Below are 22,334 nucleotides of genomic sequence, written 5' to 3' on the forward strand. Positions count from 1 at the left end.
TGAGCTTTCTTCCTCCTCTCTTCTAAACCCCATGATTTGAGTCTATGGCAGGACCTCAGCCAGAGCACAGAGCTCCGAGTAGCGCTTGTTGATGTGCCTTATTGAGCCAGACATCCCGGACTGGTCTAGCCTCTGAGACCTGGCTGGCATGCTGAGCTGAAGTACAGGAGAAAACAGTTCAGTGTCAAACTTGGAAGATGACTCCATTGCAAAAGCCAGGATGTTCTAATCAAGCTGTTTTGCTGCTGTGCATTTGACTGTGTGGCTTAAGGTAATTACAAAAATGCCTGTGTATGTGGCTCACAAGGTTTTTTAATTCTGACCTGGGTCTTTTTCTTCTTATTTTAAAGGACTAGCTGTTGGTCTTGGCATTGGGGCATTGGCAGAAGTTGCAAAGAAGAGCCTTAGACCTGAGGAACGCAATGGTAAACCCTTTCTACATTCTCATCCTTTTCTTCCCACCTGCCCTCCCCTGCCCCTTTTTTTTAATTTCCCAGACACAGTTTACCTGCATTTACAAGTTTTTATTCTTTTGAAAGTTGGGATGGTGAGGCAGTCTGAATAACAGGGGGATGTGGGCAGTTCTTTTATTTTTAACAAACCTTCTCCACCTCCAGGCTCTTCTTCTAAGTACACCGCAACCTCACTACATAGACAGAAGTCAGAGGTATATGTGAGACAATGAGCTTATGCCAGCACAATTCCTACAGCTTGCTTTCCCACAGCCACCCATGAGTCTGAATACTATACCTGTGCCTGCTGTTGGATTGTCTTGGCCTAACAATCTTTTTTAAACTGTTCAGTGAAACCATGTAGTTCTATCAGTACAGAAACTGTGGATGAACTGTTATGTCTGAAGACTTTGTTAATATTGCAGCAGTGGGGAGAGAAAAGACATCTACCAGCTTCCAGAGAACAGGACAGTATGTCATTCTCAACAGAGACAGGTCTTAATCCAAGCTTATGGTGCTGGCAGCCAGAAAACTTGGACACATTCCCTGTGGTGGAGGGACAGGGGCAAGGGAGGGGTCGTGTGGCACCCAGGGCAGTACTTGTTAATGCTTGCATCTTTGTATTCCCTGTACAACTAGGCAATGCAGAGCAGCTCAGCAGAGAAAAAGGATCCTTGGCAAAGAGTTGTTTCTCTCCATGACCTGAGGTGTTTGAGGCTGGGTGGGTTTCTTTGCTTTGATTTAAAAGCATGCATTCAGGCAAACATGGCCACTCCTGTAGAGAATCCTTGAAGGTGCTTGCTTTCAGTGCTTGTGATGTTTGACAGGTTGTTCATACCTGTTGGAAGTTGATGATTTGCTTTGCGTTTAACAGAGGAGGAATTGCACAACCATTGGTATTTCTCTGCTTGCCAGATTATTTTCTAATTGGGCACACCCCAAAGTAAAAACATGAGCTTGCAGACCTATGAAATTTGAGGGAATAACATGAGCTTTGTTTCTCTTCCTTACAGCTTGAGAAAGGATTCTTTAGAGGGCAACAGACACTTTTTCCTTGCAATAAAGCAATTGCACCTTCCGATTTTTTTCTTCTTGCTAGAAGAATTTTATTTTCCCCTGTAACTGTAACTTGGTGCCAGAAGCCTGCTCTGCAGCCTGAGTCATGCTTTGGGAAGAGTAATTTTCTTGAACAAACCTTGATTAAAGAATAAGGCAATGAGGGCTGCTGACTTCGATGCTAGGCAAGGGAGTTAGAAAATGGCCTGGCTTTTATTTTTGGCTGTCTTGCTTTTGTTCTTGCTTCCTCTCTTGCTGTCAAGTCTGCTTAGATAAGAGCTTGGAGCAGTGGTTACACTGTAAAGGAGAAGGGTAGTGGGACTGAGAAAGGGCTACGAGCAGCAAGTACTGAGGTGAAGCTGAAGTAAAAGACTATTTCAACTGTCAGACTCTCTTGGAGCTTCAAAGGCCAAGGACACAGGAAAGTCTCTGGGTGACTGAGCTACAGCATCTAGCTAGTGTCCTTGGATGTATTTTCCACAGGATTTTACAGTGGTGGGTAAGGCTCCATGATGAGAACTCACTCCATGGGCTCTGCTCCTGCAGAAATGCATGGCAGAGGATATGTACAGGGTTTTGAGTCCAAAATCCCATTTTCTTACTGTTCTGGCAGTAACAGCCTTAGTTGTTTTGGGGGGAAATCCCTTGACATAGGTACCTCTACATTTCTTTAAAAATACCTCTGCACCCCTTTCATGATTTCAGATTGAGGCATTTGTGTCCAAGTTTTCTGGCTGCCAGCACCATAAGCTTGGGTTAAGACCTGTCTCTGTTGAGAATGACATACTGTCCTGTTCTCTGGAAGTTGGTAGAGGATGTCTTTTCTCTCTCCCCATTGCTGCAATATTAATATTAACTTCTTGGCACTTCAAACTTAAACAAGTGGGATGTGTATATGCCCAAAGGCATGCCTGAGAATTTCACGCTCTCACTGGCATCCAGGAAGTGACAGGAAAGAGCCTTCTCTTGGTTACTGTCCTCTTGTCCAGTCAGTACAAATGAAAGTGTCTTCACAGCTTTAAAATGGAGTTAGAAGCACTGATCCTTCAGTCACAAAACTGCAAGACACAAACTCCTGAGATACAAGTGATCCTAGTAGCATGGCATGTACTTCTTTCCATTGCTGTTGTCAAACAGAAGGATGACAAATACTTACTCTCCTGCATGTTCTCTAGCAACTGCGCTAGTGCTGATCTGTCTTTTCCTGCTCAATTTCCCCATCCTTGTTTAGTAGCTGCAGGGCCCTTTTCTCTCTGCCTCGGGTTGTCTCTGTTTCCATAAACAATTCACTTCTTAAGGGATTTATCATAGAACAAAAAGGTCTGGTGCAAGAGTTTGTGAATTTTTCCCTTCTCCATCCAAGCCTGATGTCCTGGACTTAAATTTTTTCCACTGCCAAATTCCTGTGAGTAGGTGCAGGTGGGGTGCTTTTGGCTTTTTTTTTTTTTGTGGTTTTTGTTTTGTGGGTGTGGGGGTTTTTTTGGTTTTTTTTGTTTTTTGGGTTTTTTTTTGAGAGCCTAATGCTGCCCTCTAAGTTCTTTAATAAGTGGTTTGGCTCATCTTATTTTTTTCAAAGAGAGGATGGCTGCACTTGATTTCTAGTGGGAATTTTCTTGGTAGGCTGATGTAGCTAATTAAAAATAACCTTCTTGGTCACTGGTGACCTTGATGGCAGTCTCAATATTTAGAGTGTGTATCTAAAGTGCAAGGCTGACATGGGGTGGGAATGGGAGGGTAGAATAAATTTCCAGAAATAAAAATGAAGGAGTGTCCAGATAAACAGCCACCATTACTAATAAAGAGACTCTGGGTTCAAGGTCAACTTTGTAACTTATTAATGACCTGTACCTGGCCGTTCTACTAGGCACTGTGCAAATGCCAGGCTGGGCAGAGCCCCAATGGGCTGGCAGCTGGCCTAGGTTTGAATGTAGAGTTGTTTCCTAATGAAAAGCAGTAATGCAGTCTCCTGGAGTTGTCAGTCCTAAGTGCTTAGGCTAGGTTCTTGACTATTCCCTTGTCCTAAAGTTTGTGCGGCAGATGGTCCTAAAAACAAATATACACAAAGTCCAGTGGCTAGTTCTCTATTTGACAGTTGGAAAGGAGGTGGAAAAGCAGCGATACAGCTACGAGATGCACACAGATTTGGAAGGGTTCATGCTGATTCTGGATTTGGAAAGGAAAACGTGGGTCGAGCACTCCTGAGGGCATCTGCCTGCTGCATCTGCTGTGGAAGAGCTGACAGGCTCCAGGCGCTGTGGCTGCATGAGCCTTTGCTTCTGAGGTCTCCTTGTTGCCACAGCTTGTTTAGGTGTGACTTCTATTTGCCTTTTTTTGGTTCCTTGATGAAGTAGGTGAAACAACAAAAAAACCCAACACAAACCAAAATAACTTTGTGATCTTAAGATGGGGAGGAAATCGTTTGTAGCATCAAAAGTTGCCAGCCATCTTTGGGAACAATGTTAGCTTGCAGAAAATTGGCATATTTCTTCATGAACTTGTGCTGGGTTTTATCCTCACTTCCTTTCCACTAGCCTTGGAAGCCTATGTCTGTTTTCTCTCCGCTTGCCATTTACATAATCCCGCTTTTGACTCTTGCTTCCAGGTCACCTTCTTCATGTCCACTTTTAGCAAAGTACATAAAGCAACAGCTGACCAGGTGCTGTTGGGCTGCCTAGTGATCAGGTAGTGCCCCTGTGGGCTTGACTTCAATGAGAAGCACACCAGGAGAAGAGGATGGGGAGTGCCTGTGTTTGGCTCTTTCACTGATAAGACTGTTGTAAAATTGTCAGGGTTCATTGGCTTCTGGAGGTGACTTTAATCATTAACTAACTCCTTTATCCTGCTGTAGCCTCAAAGGAGGATGTTTTTATGTGCAGGTGGTGTGAAGGAAGGTAAGGCTTTGATGTTGTTTTTCTGATGGGACAGTTGAGATGGGATCAGTGAGAGCCAGAGCTCTGATAGATGGCTGCAAGCACTCCACTCTCCAGAGCCAGCTGTTCAAGTGTGCAAAGCCAGATCCTTCTGCACTGGGCATCTACCTATTCAGTCTCTCAGACTCCTTACATCCAGGATCCAGAGCAAAATGTGCTCTCAGGGTTGCTGTGTGGGATGCAAATGATGACTTCTCGGCCTCTCCTTTTCTGCATCCTGCTCTCAAGAGAAGGATAGTTGTCCTGTGTACTCCTTCCTGGTGTTTTTATTCCTCTCTCCTTTTTACGTACATTCGTTACTTAGGACGGGGATTTGTACGGATAGATGTCCCCCATGCAGTGCCATCTTGCTGCTCTCCCACAAAATGGGTAAAGGAGAGAGAGGGGGGCTGAAGGACAGGGGAGGGCAGGGCTTGGTGCCTCTGTGCACTGCCAGTGGAGAGTTCAGTGGTATCACTTCTCTAGGGAGAGCTTTGTAAGCAAGCCAGCTGCTTGCAGGGGCTGAAGGGTGTCTGTCAGACCAGTAGCATGCTTAGCACCTCAAGGAAGTGGTACCAAGTTGTGTGAGCCACCAGAGTTAGACAGTGGCTACTTCAGTCTGAATCTTGGTTCTTTTTCCTGTCCCCTGACCAGTCTAAGCTCCCTTTGTATACCTTCCTGAGAGCTAGCTGGAGATGGAGAGGATCTCTTGCTGTGGTAGGCACTACATGACACACCAGTAATTTCCATCTGCCTGAGATCTTTAGGACTGTTGCAGCTGCTGTGCCTTTTTGGGCCCTGCTTGTTGTATGTGGGGGCTTCAGCTGTTCTGTACTTAGTACCCTTTCCTCTGAAGTGTTGAAAAAAATAGTGTAGCTCCAAGATCAGCATACCAGCTGTGGGCCCTGCAGCCTGGCTGGAAGACCTGACCTTCCTCCTGCTTGGCTGTCCATCAGCAGGAGCTGATCTGTAGCCCCAAGAGAAGTAGTTGGCGGGTGCCTGCTTGCCCCCTCTGTCCCTGCTCTACTGCGCATCACCCTGGAGAAGGAGTTTTGGGTTGCTTCTCCCAAAGGGACCAGAAAATGGAATCAGGGTCTCCTTCCCTCTCCCTTAGTGCTTCTTATGCCACATAAAAAGCATGTTGCATACTTGAAACTGTGGTACTGGTGTGTTGATGGCTGCAATGACCACTTAGTGAGCCTGTCAGACATCAGGCTTTACCTGTTCTTGGGGACAGAAATGTGTTTGTATCAGTATGTATATTTTGGGCCTTGTTCTGTGCAAGCTGATGCTTGCATGGCTGCTGATGAGAGTAAGGACAGAAGGGTTTGGCTTCCTCCCTGCATGGCCTCTAATGCAGTCAGAACAAGTGACTAGCTACATTGAAATGTTCTTCTGTCTAAAGGCAGCATCTTTCTCAGTAGCAAGCTGCCCATAAGAACGTGGCAAGGAACACCATGCATGTGAGAGGATGTAAGAGGGGAAAAAGGTTGGCGATCTTGACAACGGGAATCAATTTCCCCTCCAGCACGATTGTCCAAGAGCATGGTGTCACAGATGAGAGCTCCTGCTGTGCTTCTCCTTTGAGGACTATCTCCAGCCTCCCTGGATTTGACTAGCTTGATTACCCTCATCACAGATTTGCAATCTGCTGCTTTTTCGAAATGCTATATGTAGCCATGGTGTTTTGGGGTTATGGTGTTAGGAGAGTTTGTTTTGCCTGTGCATCAGGACAGTAAATTTCAGCTTGATATAAAAAGTTATTGTGGACTTGGAGATGTGAAAGCTTTGTCTGGTCTCTATGGATTTCTAGTGCACGCTCTGGACATGCAATTGCACAGTAATATGTGTTTGTGTATGAACATAGGTGTTTCAGGCAAGAATTATTTGGTATGAGAAAAGAGGTTTGGTACTGGTGTGAATCCTTGCTTCTACCCTAAGAAGTGCTAAGCAGCACATTCTCAGTCTGCTATGCCAGTGTGTTGTCAAGGCTTTTGACAATTCCTTCTTGCTGTGGCTCACTCCTACTGTTCTTCTGAGGCTATGGCTATGCTGCAGCCTATGGTGTGGGACTTAGGAGACCTTTATGTAGTGTTTTAGGCTGAGCTAGCTGGTACAGTGAGTTCAAGCACCAACATCTGCCCAGGATCCTGGACAGTGCGTAGCAGCATAGACATTCATGGCAGCTGTGACTTGCTGCCGTTGGCCCTCCAGCCAGCAATGTCAAAGTGGTCACAAGATACGCGTACAACTTCAGTCCATGCCCCTGGGTTGCAGTGAAGGCTTTGAGTGTACTCCTAGTTTGATTTCTCTGGGGAAGGGCAGATCTCTTGTTGAATGTGGGCTAACATGATGAAGTGAGCTTGCTGAGATAAGGGTGGTGTTCATCCATACACTTTCTCTCCTTGCCCTCAGGAAAGAAAGCAGTGATGGATTCTAGCCCATTCCTGTCGGAGGCCAATGCAGAAAGAATCGTGAGAACCTTGTGCAAGGTCCGGGGAGCGGCACTGAAGCTGGGACAGATGTTAAGCATTCAAGGTAAGTGGTAACATAGGTCCTCAGCTATCCCCCTTAGTGCTGCCAGGGGCAGTTGACTTCTTGTGATACACGGTCAGTTGTCTGGAATCAGCATCAAATGAATATGGAGAGACTGCACAAATGGCTTTCTTATGTGAGAGCAGTGATGGAGATATGTTTGATTCAGTTCAGTCTAATCCCAGTGTCAAATAACTAGATGTGTGCACTATATACCACTACTTTCCCACTGTCCCTATTGTGTCAGGCACACAAATGAAACTGGTTGAAAATAAGGTGGCACTGTGTGAATTTTAATGCCTATGTTAAAAGCAATTGTTGAGAAGCAGAGCTACATCACACTCTACATGCAGTTGTCCTGCTAGAAAGGAGGACGATGGCAAGAACATGATCCTGTTCTTTGTTCACCAAAAGTGGTCAAGGTTATATCCACAGCCCTCTCCCATTATAGCAACCTGTTTGTGGTTTACATGCTTTGCTGGAAAGGCCAGTACAGCTGATAATCTTATCAGGTATAAAACACTTGTTTTCATCTTGAGGAGACTTCAAACTGGTACTTACTCCATCAGGCTCTGAAGTCAGTGAACACAGGTGAAGGCATGAGAGACATTAGTATCTGCACTGAACTGTTAGGTTACCCCTGGGAGATAGAAGGTGTGCTGAATTCAGACCTTATCTGGACCTATCCACTTCACCTTCCTGCCCAACGTGATAGGGAAGGAAGAACCAGCCAAAAATAGCTGTTACACTTGTCTGGAAATAGCTTTCAAGATGGCTCTGAAACTGAGTCAGTGTCTGAATGTTTGAAGTACTTGGCTTGCTTGGCTTGTGCTTCTACTTGAATTTTTGTAGGTGTTGACTGATGAGGCTGGATCTAGTATGGTATTAAATAACTTGGGCTAGCCAATAAAGCAAGACCAGCTCCCAGTTCCAGAGATCTCCGACTCTGGCATTTCACGTTGTTCATTTGCTAATCACTTGGTTTAGGTGCATGCCAGGCTGATAGCAATTTTAACAAACCTAGGTGGGAGGCAGCAGCTGCTGTGTCAAAAGCTGCCACCCATATGCTGTTCTCACTCTCAAAAGTGCCAGGTGCCAAAGACTGATGGCTCACAGTGCAGATCCAGCAGGAGCGCTTGTCCTCCTTGCTTGCTGTGGCCAGTGCCTCTGGTATGTGGGATGAGTGAGCCATGTCTGGAAATCAGCTCTGAAGTTAACTTGTCTACCATAGGTGGGGATTAATTTAAGATTCTTGGAACACTATTGAGTTGCACCTGGTGTGGATGTGAGTGAAGAAGGAATAGCTGTCGAAGACCAGCTCTGAGGAGCAGAAATGCTCTGGATTTTGTCACTTGCCTGCTGTCTCTTAATGTTACTGAGCTCTGGCAGGAGTGTCAAACACTTGCTGACTGACTTCACTTTGGTGTAAAGAACATACAGGCCTTCAGCAACCTCAGTGGTGCTGCCCAGCTCTCACTTAGCTCTTACGACGAGTCCCTGGAGTGCTGCAATGCCTGGCGAGAACATAGGCCCCTGGTAACCTTGCTGGGGGACAGTTGCGGTGAAATAAGTAAGACACTTCCAACAGTGCAGAGTTTTGAGCTCTTGGGCTGGCTGTTTGGACAGGAGGGTTTCACACAGTTCCTGCCACTTTGTGGGCTTTTCTGTGGCCTGGTGAATTTGAATTGGCTCCTTCTATTAACAGGGATGTGTGCTAATTGAGCACAGGGGCTCCGTGTTGCCTTGTCCAGGTGCAGTAGAGCACCTGTGAGCTAAACCACCCAGAAGTTACGAAGCACTGTCCTTAAAAACCCTGATGTCTGCTTCTGGGAGTCAGTGGATTTGTTAGGGACCCACATCCCTGAAGGTCATGCTGAGGGATTGAAAGGATGCCAAGGGCTCAAAATCATCCCGTGTTCTGACGCATGTGCTCTGGAAGATGTTGGAAAGGCAGTTGCGTTTGCCAGTTGAGAGTGCCCTGCCTTGACTCTTGCTTTGTGTTTTATTCCTGGTAAGGCCACCTCAGTTTACCACAAAGACGTATAACCTTATTCATCAGCATGTTGTAAGCCTCATTTTGTCAGTTGGCTCCACAGCATGACTGATTTTTAATGTTGCTGCTGAGTTTCTGTACAGTCGATCTGGACTTGCAGGTTTCTTGGCTATTTGGCATTGCGCTCATGAACAAAGCAGTGGTGGTCAAGCAGCCCCAGTTAAGAATGCCCTCTCAGACTAAAGGTTGAAATACCTTGTGAGTTTTTTGGATGTCAGCAATAAGCAAAATCACAGAAGTTGATCCTAAATGCCTGTGGCAGACCCTGATACCTTAACACAAATGGCTTCTGGGAGCAGGAGTCACTTTTAGTGAGGTCCATTCTCTTTCTGCACAGTCATCCTAGGAGGTGCAGGTTATCATGTTACAGCATGATGGTTAACACTTTCACATACCCCTGGGAATAGTTTTTATAATGTTCAGAGGCTTGGCAGCAATACGCCATCAATGACAGAGCAGAACTTTCTTTCAGTGTCTGGAATGCACACACAAATGCAACGCCTAGCCTTCTTGTAGGGCTATAACGTCACAACGGGAGTTTTACTTGCTGTTCCTGCAAAGCCTGTTAATCTCTGACTTGCAGTGACGGAATGGGAGCTTGTCTTAAAAACTGTTCATTCCACAGTGGGGTTTTGGTAGTCCTTTTAAATGCTGCTCATGGCTTCAGTGGGAATTTCTAAACAATGCTGAGTGTTAATGTCATGTCTCTGCATTATTTATCTTTCTCTCGCCATTCCTTTCCGCCCCTCTTCCCAGGACAGTGCTCTTAAGGTAGCTGTTTGTTTCCTGGGATAGACTTATGGCTGTACATGCATCTGTAAATGCAGAGGAATGAGAGATTTTTATTTGACTGTCACAAGTGCATTTGCAGGTTGAGTTCTCAAGATTAAGGCTGGTAGCCTGGACTTTTCCAGTGCTGGGAGAGCAGCAGATAAATCTAATTCATCTATAATCCTTTATGAAATGAAAAGTTTGCCAGAACTGGTGGCTTTTCTTTGAGCTGTTGTAAAGCCTTTGCTCAAAGGAGAGGACTAATCTTTCAAGACGCTCCTAGCCCTCCTCTTTCTTACGAGTGTAAATATTTACTTCCTAAATCCTTCTGACTCTTAAAATAACTTACTTTTGGCTCAGCTGTGTTTTCTTCTGCCCACTTGTAGTTGCTTTGCATTTGGGTAGTTGTTTACAGTAGCAGATGCTGAATCTTGATTTCTCTGAGTTCAGTGCTTGCGTAAGTGGTGTTTTACCATTGCACAGTTTTCTAGAGAAGCTGCTGCCCCTTAGAATGAACTGGAGTAAACCATGCTATGAACCTGGGAACGTTGGGATGACTCTCCAGAGGGTTCCTTCTGTGACCTGTGTTTCCATGACATAGTGTCCTCTCTTAGACCTGAATGCTGTACTGTTGTCAGCAAGAAGATGGGCTGGTGGATGACAGAGGCTTGTGCAGAGCACTCTGCTCTTGGGTTTGTGCAACGTGCCATCACACCGAAAGCCTCTGTGCTGTGCGGAGCTGCCCGCTGCTCTTGGCAATGCTGCTGGACAAAGCCAGGGAGCACGATGACAACTGATGCTTGATTCCAAAGTATAAAAAGCTTCTCAGCATGCCTTCTAGTGTATTCATACTTTGTCTTTCCCTTGGTAATTGGGAGGGGGTGCACAGAAACTTTCTGCTGCTGCAGCAGGAGGGTGGCTTAGGAGATGTTTGGGTAATACGCAGGTTTTTTGCCAGAGTGAAAAGGAAGGAGTAGCTTTTTTCCTTTTATTTTGCTACTTGTGCACAGGGTTTCTGTTTGTCTCATTTGTAAAGGTGTGATGCCTCAGGTGCTACTTCTGGATATGGAGTTTCTGAACTGGAGTTATTTCCAAAACCTTCACTGGGGTGTGCTTGGGGACAGTCCAACCTGGCTTGTCTGAATGCAGGTGCAAGTTTCTTTTTTTGCTGAAGAACAACTGGAGAATGCAGTGCCTGAGCTGATTGCCGTGTACTTTTCCCTTGGCAGATGATGCCTTCATCAATCCCCATCTCCAGAGGATTTTTGAGCGTGTACGTCAGAGTGCTGACTTCATGCCGATAAAGCAGATGATGGTGAGGAATATTCCCTTCTGCTTATCAGGGGAGGAGGGACAATAACAAAATAAATATCACCTGTGGCATACCCCAGTAAGGGAGGTGGATGTGGATTTTAAGAGTATTCTTTCAATAACTGTTGCTTATTTTCAATTGTGGGTAACATCTGATTCCTTATTTCAATCATGTGCTGCCATTTCTCTCCAAAACATTGAAGCTCTATGTTCTAGACACAGGGAAAAATGTGTTTGGGGTTTTTTTTTATGTCCTGAGACTATACTGATGGAACAGGATGCTGCATATGAATATGATTATTGGGTCTTGTTGAATGTAGCCACCTCTTCTGTTTCCTCTCTCTCATCTTTCTCAAGGATGTTAAGCCTGTTAAGTGTCTAGAAGTGTCAGGGATGTTAAGTGTCTAGAAGTGCCTATATCTCACTTTAGAAACAGACTTATAAGCCTTAGTCTGATGGAAAATTTAACAGCAACTTTGCCCTTTACTTTTTTGGTTAAATCTGACCCACCATCAAGAAGAGCCAGAATGAAGCAAACTAAGTTTGCTTTCCCCAGTGTACATGCTCTTTCTTTCTCTCTACTTTCCTCTGTAAATTAAGATGTGAAGGGTGATGCAAAAGGAACTGCCAGAACTACTTATCTTCTGGAGAACACTGAGCAGAGCCAGAACTTAAATATGGCAGTCTGGCATTGTAGCAAAAAAGCTGTTAAAGCAGGCTGTGGTGTTTAATTGTCAATATTGCCTTAAAGAGAGTCATTCTTGCATGTCTGGATTGCTTCTATTCAGCTTGGCAGCATGATGAAAGAGGAGAAATATCTAACTCCTTGCTTGTTTTCTAGAAGATAACAAGTGGCACCAAAAAGAGGACTTTTCTATTGCTAAGGCAGTGGTGTTTGTGCTAATTTAGGCCAGAGCAACAGAGCCTCACACAGATCTGGTCAGCATCTGTTTAGTGCTGGGGGAGCACTGCTGGCTGGACCACTCCTCGCAACGGTGTGCAATGATGAGGAAGGGAGGACAATCTAGTAAGCAGGGTGTAGGTACTCAGAACTACTATAGGCTGTGTGAGTCACATTAGAGGAATGTGATTTCCAATAGCGAAAATCTTAGATCTTTGCTTCCTGTACCCTGATGCTTTCTTTTTATTTGTAGAAAACTCTGAACAACGATCTTGGCCCCAACTGGAGGGATAAACTGGAGTCCTTTGAAGAACGCCCCTTTGCTGCTGCTTCAATTGGTCAGGTTCACCTGGCACGCTTGAAAAATGGGAAAGAAGTTGCCATGAAAATCCAGGTGGGCTTTAGAGACCAGCCTTGTCTCTTGTCTGTGCCCCACAGAAGGGCAGGGGAGCTGCATATGTGTGTTTACTGCTAGACAGATAAGGAACATTTTAATGCAAGTGAAAATTTGGGTCCAGCAATATTGTGCCTAGTGCAAGCAGAAGGGAGGGACAGAAAACTTGCAGCTCGAGCCAGTCTCTGACTCCAGATGGGCGGCAGTCATCTCATAGGTATAGCACTGCAGCGTGGGGATAATGGTGGTGAGGGACTGCTTGTGCTCTTAGGGCTGTGTGCGAAGGTCCTACCTGCTCCATAGGTCAGTCCCCTCTCTGGGATGTGCACATGCCACATGCCCCTTTCTGGCCACAGCCCAAAGGTTAAAGAAGTTTTAAGTGACAAGCAGGTGGCACTGACTGTTGAGCAATGGCAGTCTGATGGTGCAGGAGGCTATTCAACTCACACTAAAGCTGTCAGCAACTTCAAGTAGGTATTTCTAACCGAATTGAGTTCTGGAGCTGAAACCCCTTGCACAACATGGTTTAGAATCCAAAGGAGTGGGATCCCTTGCTGACTGAGCAGGGTCCCAGGCAAAGTTGGTCATCTGGTTGGTGTTTTTAATAAAGTGGGGAGACTTTAGAAACAGTATGGCTGGGTACTGGTGTCATCTTCTCAAGCCATTTGTGTCCAAAGTACTCTCTGAAGTTAGGCTAAGGTAAAAGCAATGGAAAGTTAATCCTGTAGCATCAGCATGCATTCTGCTCCACAGCAGTATAGGCTGGTTCCCTTCTTGACGGACAAGGTGAGAAAGAACAGGAGGAACCTTTGCCAGGACTGGGCTGGGGCCTCACTGCTTGCCCTGCCGCTGTGGATGTAATGCTCTGGGGCTGTCAGTGGCATGTGCTTTCAGCCGTGGTAGGGAAATGACTGCCACCTCTGTCGTGAGATTTGTGTGTCTGAGAACCTTTCATGTGTTGGAAGAGTCTCTGTCAGAGGACATGAACAGGCATTCCATTGCAAGGAGCTGCATCTTAGCCTGTCTCTCTGTCCCATTTTAGATGCACGGCTTTAAATAAGTTTTTAGAGGAGGGGTGTGTTGCTCAGGTATGCCCTGGTTCATGGCCAGGCTGTAGGTGCCTGTGTTGTGGGTGTCGGTGGATGTTGAGCTGGAAGGTGTTTTTATCGTACTCTCTACAACCTGGTCATCTAGTCTCAACACTGCCCTCTCCCATTCTGTTCTGCAGTACCCCGGAGTCGCCCAGAGCATCAACAGTGATGTTAACAACCTGATGACTGTCTTGAGCATGAGCAATATTCTCCCTGAAGGTAAAAAGATGGAGACCCTTGGCAGGCCCTGTGTTCCTGCTGGCACATGTTGAGCTCTGCCAACCCCTTTCAAGCAGTGCATTGCATACTTCTCTCCATAGACTGGAGGGAGGAAACAGCCTCAAGGAAGCAGTGAAAAGGACTTAGGAATTGCTAAGTCTGCCCAGGAGCAGATCTCCTGCAGAAAGCGGGAGAGGTAGTGGATGTGGCCAACCTGGGGAGCTGTGCTCTCCTTCCCTCTCCTGCTGCAGAGCTGCCACTGCTTTTGCTGGGCACGTGCCTGCTCCAGTATCCACTCAGTGGGGTGGGAAGTGCACCTGTGTGGGTTTTTCCTGGCCACGAGTAATGTGCGCTTGTCTCTGTGCACTCCTTATAGTAAAGGACCCATAGGGACTCTTGGCAAAGTATAAAGTGTCTGGGTATACTCACTTTTGATGGCTTTCTAGGCATGAAGTGTGGGCAGTGTTCAGGTTAGGTAGTCTTGCTTTGTCCCTGTTATTTTCTGGTACATTTGGCAGAACTCATTCTTCTCCATGTGTCCTGTACCCCTCCATGCTTGCCATTCTCTGCTCTTCCCAATCATTCTCTGGTCTTCCCACAGTTGTGGAGAGGTGGAGAACTGTCAGACTTGGAGCTTGCTCAGTGTCCCAGCACACAGATAAGTCCCTTTTCCCACAGGGAATGCAGGACTTACTGCTCCTTTTTTTTCCAAATATCTGCCTGTAGCAGCTGTAAATCTTAGTGGAACTGTACAAATACTGCTTTAAAATTAGGCTGGGTGCTGACAAAACCTGGGACTGTTGTCTGTGATGGCTGGGCAGGGCCCTGCAGGGGCTGCTGCAGTCCCAGCCATGTCTGGCCCAAGTAGAAGATTAGTTTTCCAGCTCCAAGATGGAGAAGACTGGACTTGGCAACTTGGGCTCTGGCTATGTGCTGCTGCAGTTCACTGTCTTAGTCATGCTGACTGTTTCTGCATGGCAGTGCCTGCTCCCAGTTGTAGGCAGATATGGTTTGGAGCCTTTTGTGCTGCTTTTGCCCAGGCTAGTGTTTGGGTGCTTCTACTCCTTGGTGTGTGTCCCTGCACAGCCATGCCAATATCAGGAACTGACAGCTTGGGCTGTGGGGTGGGAGCTGGGGGCAGACAGAGCCCTAATGTACAAGAACGATGTGAATGTACCTTGCTTTAGGAGCAGCTGCATAGAGTTGGCCTGGGATTACCTGCAGAACCTGTATCTAGTTGGAAATATGCTTTGGTTCTCTGGGGCCTTTTGTACTCTTCAGCTCAGAGCTGGCTGGATAGCAGGCTGCTCCTCAGCTGCAGCTCTGGAAAGCTAGGCCTGAGGGGCTCTTTTTTTTTTTTTTTTTTTTTTTTTTTTGCTAAGCCTACTCTCTTCTCTGCTGTTTGACTTTCAGGTTTGTTCCCTGAGCATTTGATTGAAGTCCTGAGCAGAGAACTGGCCCTGGAGTGTGACTACCAGAGAGAAGCTGCCTGTGCAAAGAAATTTCAGTATGTTCACACCATTGCCTTCAACCCTTCCCATCTGCGTGTGTGTGTGTGAAACACAGGAGAGGTTGCTTAACTTCAGGGACAGTGGGGAGATGAATGCCATGTCCTGGGGTGGGACATGGGTGCCTAGGTGTGTAGGGGAAGGGTGTGTGTTCATGTGATGCTGTTGTTGAAGCATGGGGATGAGGCAGGTGGTTGCTATCTTCTCTCCTTCAGTGCGAGCCTATCTGTTTTACCACATGTGAAGGTACTGCAATAACTCTTGAGGCCAGAGTTACCACATGGGAAGGTACCACAGTAACTCTTGAGGCCAGAGTTACCACATGGGAAGGTACCACAGTAACTCTTGAGGCCAGGTTGCAGTGCTGTTCTGTGTACTCTTATGTCAGCCTGTTGTAAACTTCTCCCATCCTTTGGTCTAGGAGGTTTTTCAGTTCAGCTCTCTTACAGCAATTAACACCACCAGCACTACCTGCTCCCTTGTCTTGCCTTAGCAGTGGGGACCAGATTGTTTTTACACGAAAGCTGGATGAGAGAGAGCTGCTGGTGGCTGGATGCTCCCTGTCCCTCTGCAGAACTGCCCCTATGACATTGCTCCCCTTGGAAAAGGCCTGTTTCTTCCATGTGTGTAGTCTGGCCCTGAAGCGAAGTGGGTGAGCAGAGAGGCCCAGTGCCCCTTGATGCATCAGCCTGGAGCCCTCCTTAATGTCACTGCTCTGGCAGGAGATGTGACCTCAGGAGCCAGCAGCAGCTGTAAGTCACTGGCATGGTTTCTGGTGACTTGGTCCCTACTGTAACTGCTGAGGAAAACTGGTCCTGGCAGCCACAGCCAGGGTGCAGGGAGAAGTTGTATGAAGGGGCTATGTGCTGAGCAAGGTGTTGCAGAGTGGCCAGGCTGCTCTGAGGGCTCCTAACCTTTTCCTCTCCTTTCTCCATCCCCTAGGGAGCTGCTGAAAGACCACCCCTTCTTTTATGTCCCGAGAGTAGTGGATGAACTGTGCAGCAAGCATGTCCTGACCACAGAGCTGGTGTCTGGCTTCCCCTTGGATCAAGCAGAAGGGCTGAGCCAGGAGATTCGAAATGAGGTACTGTGGGGTGGTCTTGCTTCTCCCCTTGCTCAGAGCAGTGTGCTTGGCCTGCCTGGTGACCGGGGGATGCTTTGTGGAAGGGCACACCCTGAGCGGTGCAAAGCAGGGCTGAAGTTGGGGACTGTCTGGAGCCTCTCAGAAGATTTCTGTGCAGGGAATTTGGCCATGACGTTGGAGACTCTCCAGGCTGGTCCAGGCCTTGCAGGCGCCAGCATTCAGCAGGGAGGGGCTGGAGGGGGTGAATGGCAAGGGTGACTGAAGGGGAGGTAGCCTAGCTGTAACTCCTAGATGCCCTGTTTCTGATGACCTTAAGTTTGGGAGGGATTGTAAGCTAGCGGAGAGGGGTTTTGTTTTGCAGCTGCTCTTTTGGGCAGGAGTGCAGAATCGTCTCAGTGCAAGCTCTTGGGTGTCATCCTGTCCTGTGGGACTGACCTGTGCTGTACAGGGCTGCTGGAAAAGTACCTCTCGGTAAACAGGAGGGGGGATGTAGGGATGGGTAGGCGTTGATGCTGAATATAGCAAGGGATTGGAGCGCTGTGGTGGGACAAGCAGCTGCTCTAGTAGCAGAAATAACTTTCCTGGTTTTTGGTTTTTTTTTTTTTTTTTTTTTGTCTTGGAGTGAGCTGTCAGCTGTTAGCAGGTCACTGGGGAAGAGGGCAGAGTATGTTCCTCTAGATAAACAGATCTCAGCGTCATATTGGACTTGGGCAGCCAGCTCTGGCATAGCTTCGTGTCCCCTGAGCTGTCTGTTTTTAGGGCTTGTCCACTCTGATGAGCTGCTGTATCATCAGGGCTGCTTTTAAAAGGCTGTGAGGTGGGATGTTGCTGCAGGAACAGTCCTTCTTTCCTGTAAGTGACTGGCCTTCATGACCCACAGCCTCCTGACCCAAATGGCAGTGTTCTCTGATAGAGTCTGGCTTGCATTTGGTCCTCTCCTCCCTCTTGGATTTGATGTTTCACTCAGCTCTGCAGAAGCTGAAGAGGGGCAGAATGAGGCTGGCAGTTCTTCTGCTGAACAGGCTCCAGCTTAAATATCCTCACAGAAAAGCTCTGCTGCAGTATGTAACTCAGCAGGGGGCTCTTCAGGGACTGCTACTCTTGCTTCCCCCCATGCCTGTCAGTCCCAAGGTGTGGGTCTGCTGCTCCTCCCTCAAGCTGGGTCAGTGCTGAGCCCAGCAGAAGACTTGGCTGAGGAGTACATGGTGGGTGGGTGTATCTGTCTAGTGAAGAGCGCTTTCAGTAATGGTTTGGTCTTAGTTCTGTAGGTTGTTCGGCAGCTTTACAGGAAGAGACTCTCTTCTTTAGCTTCTTTAGGCCTTTAACTTAAAATGCCCTTGAACTGCATCTCCTTTCCCCTGAGCTGCCTCAACTTAATTTTGGCCAGGGTCCCGCAGGACTTTCCACCAGGGTAGGCTGTAATGCTCTACTGGCCTCCCCCACCTCTGCTTCTGGATCCCTCTTTGCACTGTGATGATGTTCTGTTGCTCTCAAAGCAACAACAAAGTGCATAGTCAAAGCTGGTAAGGTAAAAGGCTGGACCAGGACACAGTAACACGTGCAGTTGAAGGACCCCTGGAGCCTCCTGTTCTCAGCTGCCAGATAGAGGGTAGCAGCCTCTCTGGAGGCACATCCAGGGGCTGATATAACTACAGCTCAGGCTGATGTAAACCTTGCACGGCACCTGTGCTGTCTGCTAAGGATGTCCCATGGCAGGTGTGGGCTGGGAGTTGCTGAGAGGTGCTCCCTTACCTCTTCAGCGGTTTTGCAGCATGGAGCAGATAGTTCCTGCCAGCGTGGTGATGTGTTCCCTGTTTGCTAATGCCTGCTGTAAATTACATGTGCGAGTAGGGCTTGCTGCCCTTCTGACTTGCTGCTTTCTCTTCTTGCTTTTCAAGATCTGTCACAACATCCTGGTCCTGTGTCTGCGGGAGCTGTTTGAGTTCAGGTACATGCAGACTGACCCAAACTGGTCAAACTTCTTCTACGACCCGCAGCTGCACAAGGTAAGCCCAAGCAGCTGCTGTTCTGCCTGTCTAAGAGCTGGTTTTCACCAGCTTTTGACTATTCCCCATTCCCAGAGTTTAAGGAGCCCTTACTGAGATTCTCTCAGATTCCTGTCTTTGATCCTTGGGCAGGTAGGACAGTGAAACCTGTCCCTTTGCCACTTGTGCTCACTTGGTCTGGGTAGGAGAGCAGGGCTCCTGTAACCCTGGCTGGCTGCCTGTCTTTGGCCTTAGATCCAGTCACAGCTACTTTGTACTTCTCAGGGTCTGTTTTTGAAGCTGGTCAGTGGGAAGTTGCAGCTGGCAGTGTTCTACCAGGGCACACCTGAGCCAAGGACTCTTTAGTTAAATGCTCTTGTCTTGTGCTGTGCTGAAGATAAGGGTAGCAATTACAGATGTCCTGCTGCTTGGCTTGGCTGTTTGCTTGTGCCCTGCAGGTTGGATGGTATTGCTTGTTTATCCCTGGGGTCTGTGTTGGAAAGTGCTGGGAAAAGGTTCTGTGCTGCTCTGTCTCCACACAGAAAGCCTGAGTGGAGTTACCAGCTGAGCAGGTGTGACTGTGAGCATAGACCATACCTCCTCTGCCATGTACTAGCGCAAACGTTTGTGCTGCTGTCAGGGAATAAAGGAGATAGGGGAAAGCTGAGCTGCAGTGGAAAGGCTCTCCAGCCAGCTCAGCTTCCTGAAGACATCAGGAGTCGTCTTAAGGTCAGGCTCTACTTGAGCAGTTGACACTAATACAGATGGGTTTGTCCATTTCCAGGTAGCCCTGCTGGACTTTGGAGCAACACGAGGGTTTGATGAGAAGTTCACAGATGTCTACATAGAGGTGAGGACTTGCACTGTGTCCTACAGTGCTGCACTGGGGGTCTTAGCATATTTGCAAAATTATGCCTATCTCTTAGCTGTATCACTTTTTACCCTTAATGCACTTCGGGTGTGGAGGGAAGCAGGGCTGGAAGCAAGAGGGAGACGGATCTCTGGTCCTGTTTCATCCCTCACCACAGCCTTCTGCATGTCTGCTGCAAGCCTCTGGCTATCTGAGTTTGGATGTTTAAACTGCATGACAAACATGGAGAACTGTAACGTTGCTTATTGGGAGACTTGAGCATATCAGAGCACTCAGAATTCAGTGATTTTTATATGAAGGTATGCAGGAATTGCTTGTCCTGTTCACTGTCTCTTCCTGTGATTTCTAGCTTGCTTACAGACTGAAAAATTTATGTGAAGTCGTACGTGCTTCCTTTGTGATCACCATGTTGATAAATTGAGCTGCAAGGGCCAGCAGATGTCACCTAAAGCTTCTCACAGTTGGCTCTACTATTTTGTCGGGGGAGGGACTGATTGATTTGTGAAGGTTTTTTGATGTCCCTTATGTTCTCTGCGTTATGTGTAGCCCTACTGGGAAGAGCTTTGGAGAGCCAGCAGCTCTGTCTTTTTACCAGTAGCTTTTAAACTGGCCAACATGACCCCTGAAGATGAGGGCAGAGGCAAGAAGTGAGCAGGCAGCATGTGTACCTGTAGCCTACATAGTAGTCCTGTACTCAAAACATTTTTCAGTTATCCCCTAGCCCTCCTGAAAGTGTTCCTCCTATTCAGGTAATCAAGGCAGCTGCTGACATGGACAGAGAGAGAGTACTGAAGAAGTCCATTGAAATGAAATTCCTCACTGGCTATGAAGTCAAGGTATGGAGCAGAAGGGTCTGCTTTTAGTGGTGGCCACTGATAAGTTTGTTGCGGGTCTGTGGACTTCCCCAGATTTACTGATGTGGTAAAAGCTGATGCCAGCCTGAAAGCCCTGTTGATAAGGAAGAGGGAGGAGGGCAAAAAAGGTTTTGGCTTTTGTTCTCTCACTTCCTTCTGGGAGCAGGAGCAGTAACGATGATACAGCTAGCCCCAAAACCACTGTCCTTCCTTCTCTCCCCCAGTGAGACCCTGCAGGTGGTGATGACTGCTGAAATTTCATGACTGGGCAGATGGTCTTCTGGAAGGTTTAGTTGCTCAAAACTGTATTAATCAAATGTCCATCAGTCTTGCTGGGGGCTGGAGGTCACCTTTGTTATGGGTATAGCTAGGTATTTCTCCTGAGCTGCTGCTCTTAGGGCTAGCACTTTTCCTTTTCCTCCCTGGTGGTTAAAATAGCTAGTGATGTTATTTATGCCTCTTTCCTTTTGGGCAGGAAATGGAAGATGCCCACTTAAATGCTGTCCTCATCCTGGGAGAGGCTTTTGCGTCTGAGGAACCTTTTGATTTCGGCAACCAAAGCACCACTGAAAAGATCCATGGTTTAATCCCAGTCATGCTGAAGCACCGTCTTGTACCTCCGCCAGAGGAGACCTACTCTCTTCATCGGAAGATGGGCGGTTCTTTCCTTATCTGCACCAAACTGAAGGCCAAAATTCCCTGCAAAAACATGTTCCAAGAGGCATATAGCAAATACTGGAGCAGTAGGGGCAAGAAGCCAGAGGATTAGTAAGAATGAACTAACATGTCTTGTTCTGAGGGCTCAGTTCATCTGAGCCTTGCAGAGAGCGTTCTAGCCTCCCATGCGTTGCACCCCAGCTCTCCATCCTCTTGAGATGCAGCAGCAGCCTGTGCCCCAGAAGCCAAGTGTGCGTTTCACAAGGACAAAGCTGTTCTTTCATGCTGTGTCTGTCCCACACTGACTGCCAGTACAGTCTGCAGCTTGCAGGAAACTATCTTCTTGAGTGCTTCTGTACTGTTTCAAGGCACCAGCCGACTACCTTGAACACATTTTTAATACTGTGATGGCGGCTGCATATTGATTGGGTTTTATAACTAGTAGGGGAAGGAGGACAAGAGCAGAATTTAATATTGAAACCTGTTTGTAATTCTTCAAAAATCATTTTTTTAAAAGCCTTCCCTTTTTCATGCTAAGGTGGAATTCAAGTAGTGCTCATACTGTGAATTATAGAATGAAATACTAAGGTGTACCCTACCACAGACACATTCAGCACCTCTCCCCCATTTTTGTAAGTCAAGTGGTGGCAGTCTAAGAACCTTCCTGGATTTTACTGACATTGATTTAATTCAAGGAGGCTGCGTGTGTGTACATAGGATGAAGTTTCATGCTTTCTGCCTCTTTTTGGCTTGCAAGCTAAACATAGGAAATATTTTAAAAAAATCTGAGAATTGAGTGCCAATCTCTTTTTAAACACACACATACACTCACACAACCCATCTCCGTTCTGGGAGTCAAATATGTAATCAACAACAGAGCTATATCTGAGCACAAATAGTGGGATTCTTCACTGTCTGGTAGGTATCGGCTTTCCTGAGGGTAAGTTAGATAAGCTCCAACTCTGACACCAATTGCTTGCTGGACTCCTAACCAAGAACCTCGTCTGTCTATCTCTGTTTTCCTGTAATGCAGAACTTATGGCAAGGCAGACAAACACGTAATGTCTCTCATGAGCATTTCAAGCTTTTGCTGAAATGTCACACATTTAAAACCAGATGCACAGTTTTAAACTATTGGAGTCAAGCTAGGAAATTTACTTCCTTAGATTTTTGTACAAAGCCTGTACCTGTATGACTTCCTGATTTCAATAAAAAAGTGCTTGTGCGGTGGGCCTTCTGCCTGCAGTTTTTTCATCTTCTGGTGCGGTAATGAATAGCCAAGTAAGTGAACCATGTCCTGTTCTGTGGGATAAACAGGAGTTGAGCAGAAGGAGCTTCCAAGTTTCCTCGTTTCAGTTGTAGTTTGCTCAAGGAATTGCTACTACCCTTGTGAAGCCATCTAACTGTGGCCTACTTATTCCTTCACCTTTCCATTGCAGCTCTGTCACTAGTGCTAGCAGTGATGGTGACCAGTTTACCAGAAGGACATCAGCCTGAGCATCTGCTGGGCCATGAAAATCCCTGGTAATTGACTTCTTTTCTTGTTTTCCTTTGTTTTAATCACTCTGTTACCAGCCTCCTGGACACAGGTCTTTTTGCCTTTCCTCCACTTTTGAAGAAAGAGTGGCTGCTGGATTTGATACTTAACCTGGTGCTAGTAAGGCAGATGTCCTCATCTGGCAA

General features: G+C 47.0%; 1 protein-coding gene across 1 annotated transcript in view; it reads left to right on the top strand.

The window, feature by feature from the left end:
• Positions 1 to 21,146, top strand: part of ADCK3 (aarF domain containing kinase 3) — a 34,399-nt gene extending 13,253 nt beyond the window's left edge. Inside the window, exons 4-14 of the mRNA XM_010577745.1 lie at positions 351 to 425; positions 6,833 to 6,955; positions 11,006 to 11,091; positions 12,242 to 12,382; positions 13,611 to 13,692; positions 15,106 to 15,199; positions 16,143 to 16,284; positions 18,183 to 18,290; positions 19,054 to 19,119; positions 19,890 to 19,976; positions 20,470 to 21,146. Coding sequence (XP_010576047.1) covers positions 351 to 425; positions 6,833 to 6,955; positions 11,006 to 11,091; positions 12,242 to 12,382; positions 13,611 to 13,692; positions 15,106 to 15,199; positions 16,143 to 16,284; positions 18,183 to 18,290; positions 19,054 to 19,119; positions 19,890 to 19,976; positions 20,470 to 20,763 — 1,298 coding nt within the window. The 3' untranslated portion in view covers positions 20,764 to 21,146. The remainder of the gene's footprint in view (positions 1 to 350; positions 426 to 6,832; positions 6,956 to 11,005; positions 11,092 to 12,241; positions 12,383 to 13,610; positions 13,693 to 15,105; positions 15,200 to 16,142; positions 16,285 to 18,182; positions 18,291 to 19,053; positions 19,120 to 19,889; positions 19,977 to 20,469) is intronic.
• Positions 21,147 to 22,334: the final 1,188 nt, after the last annotated feature.

The sequence above is a fragment of the Haliaeetus leucocephalus genome, unplaced genomic scaffold (genome assembly GCF_000737465.1).
Source record: "Haliaeetus leucocephalus isolate CR32 unplaced genomic scaffold, Haliaeetus_leucocephalus-4.0 Scaffold577, whole genome shotgun sequence".
In the NCBI taxonomy this organism is placed as follows: Eukaryota; Metazoa; Chordata; class Aves; order Accipitriformes; family Accipitridae; genus Haliaeetus; species Haliaeetus leucocephalus.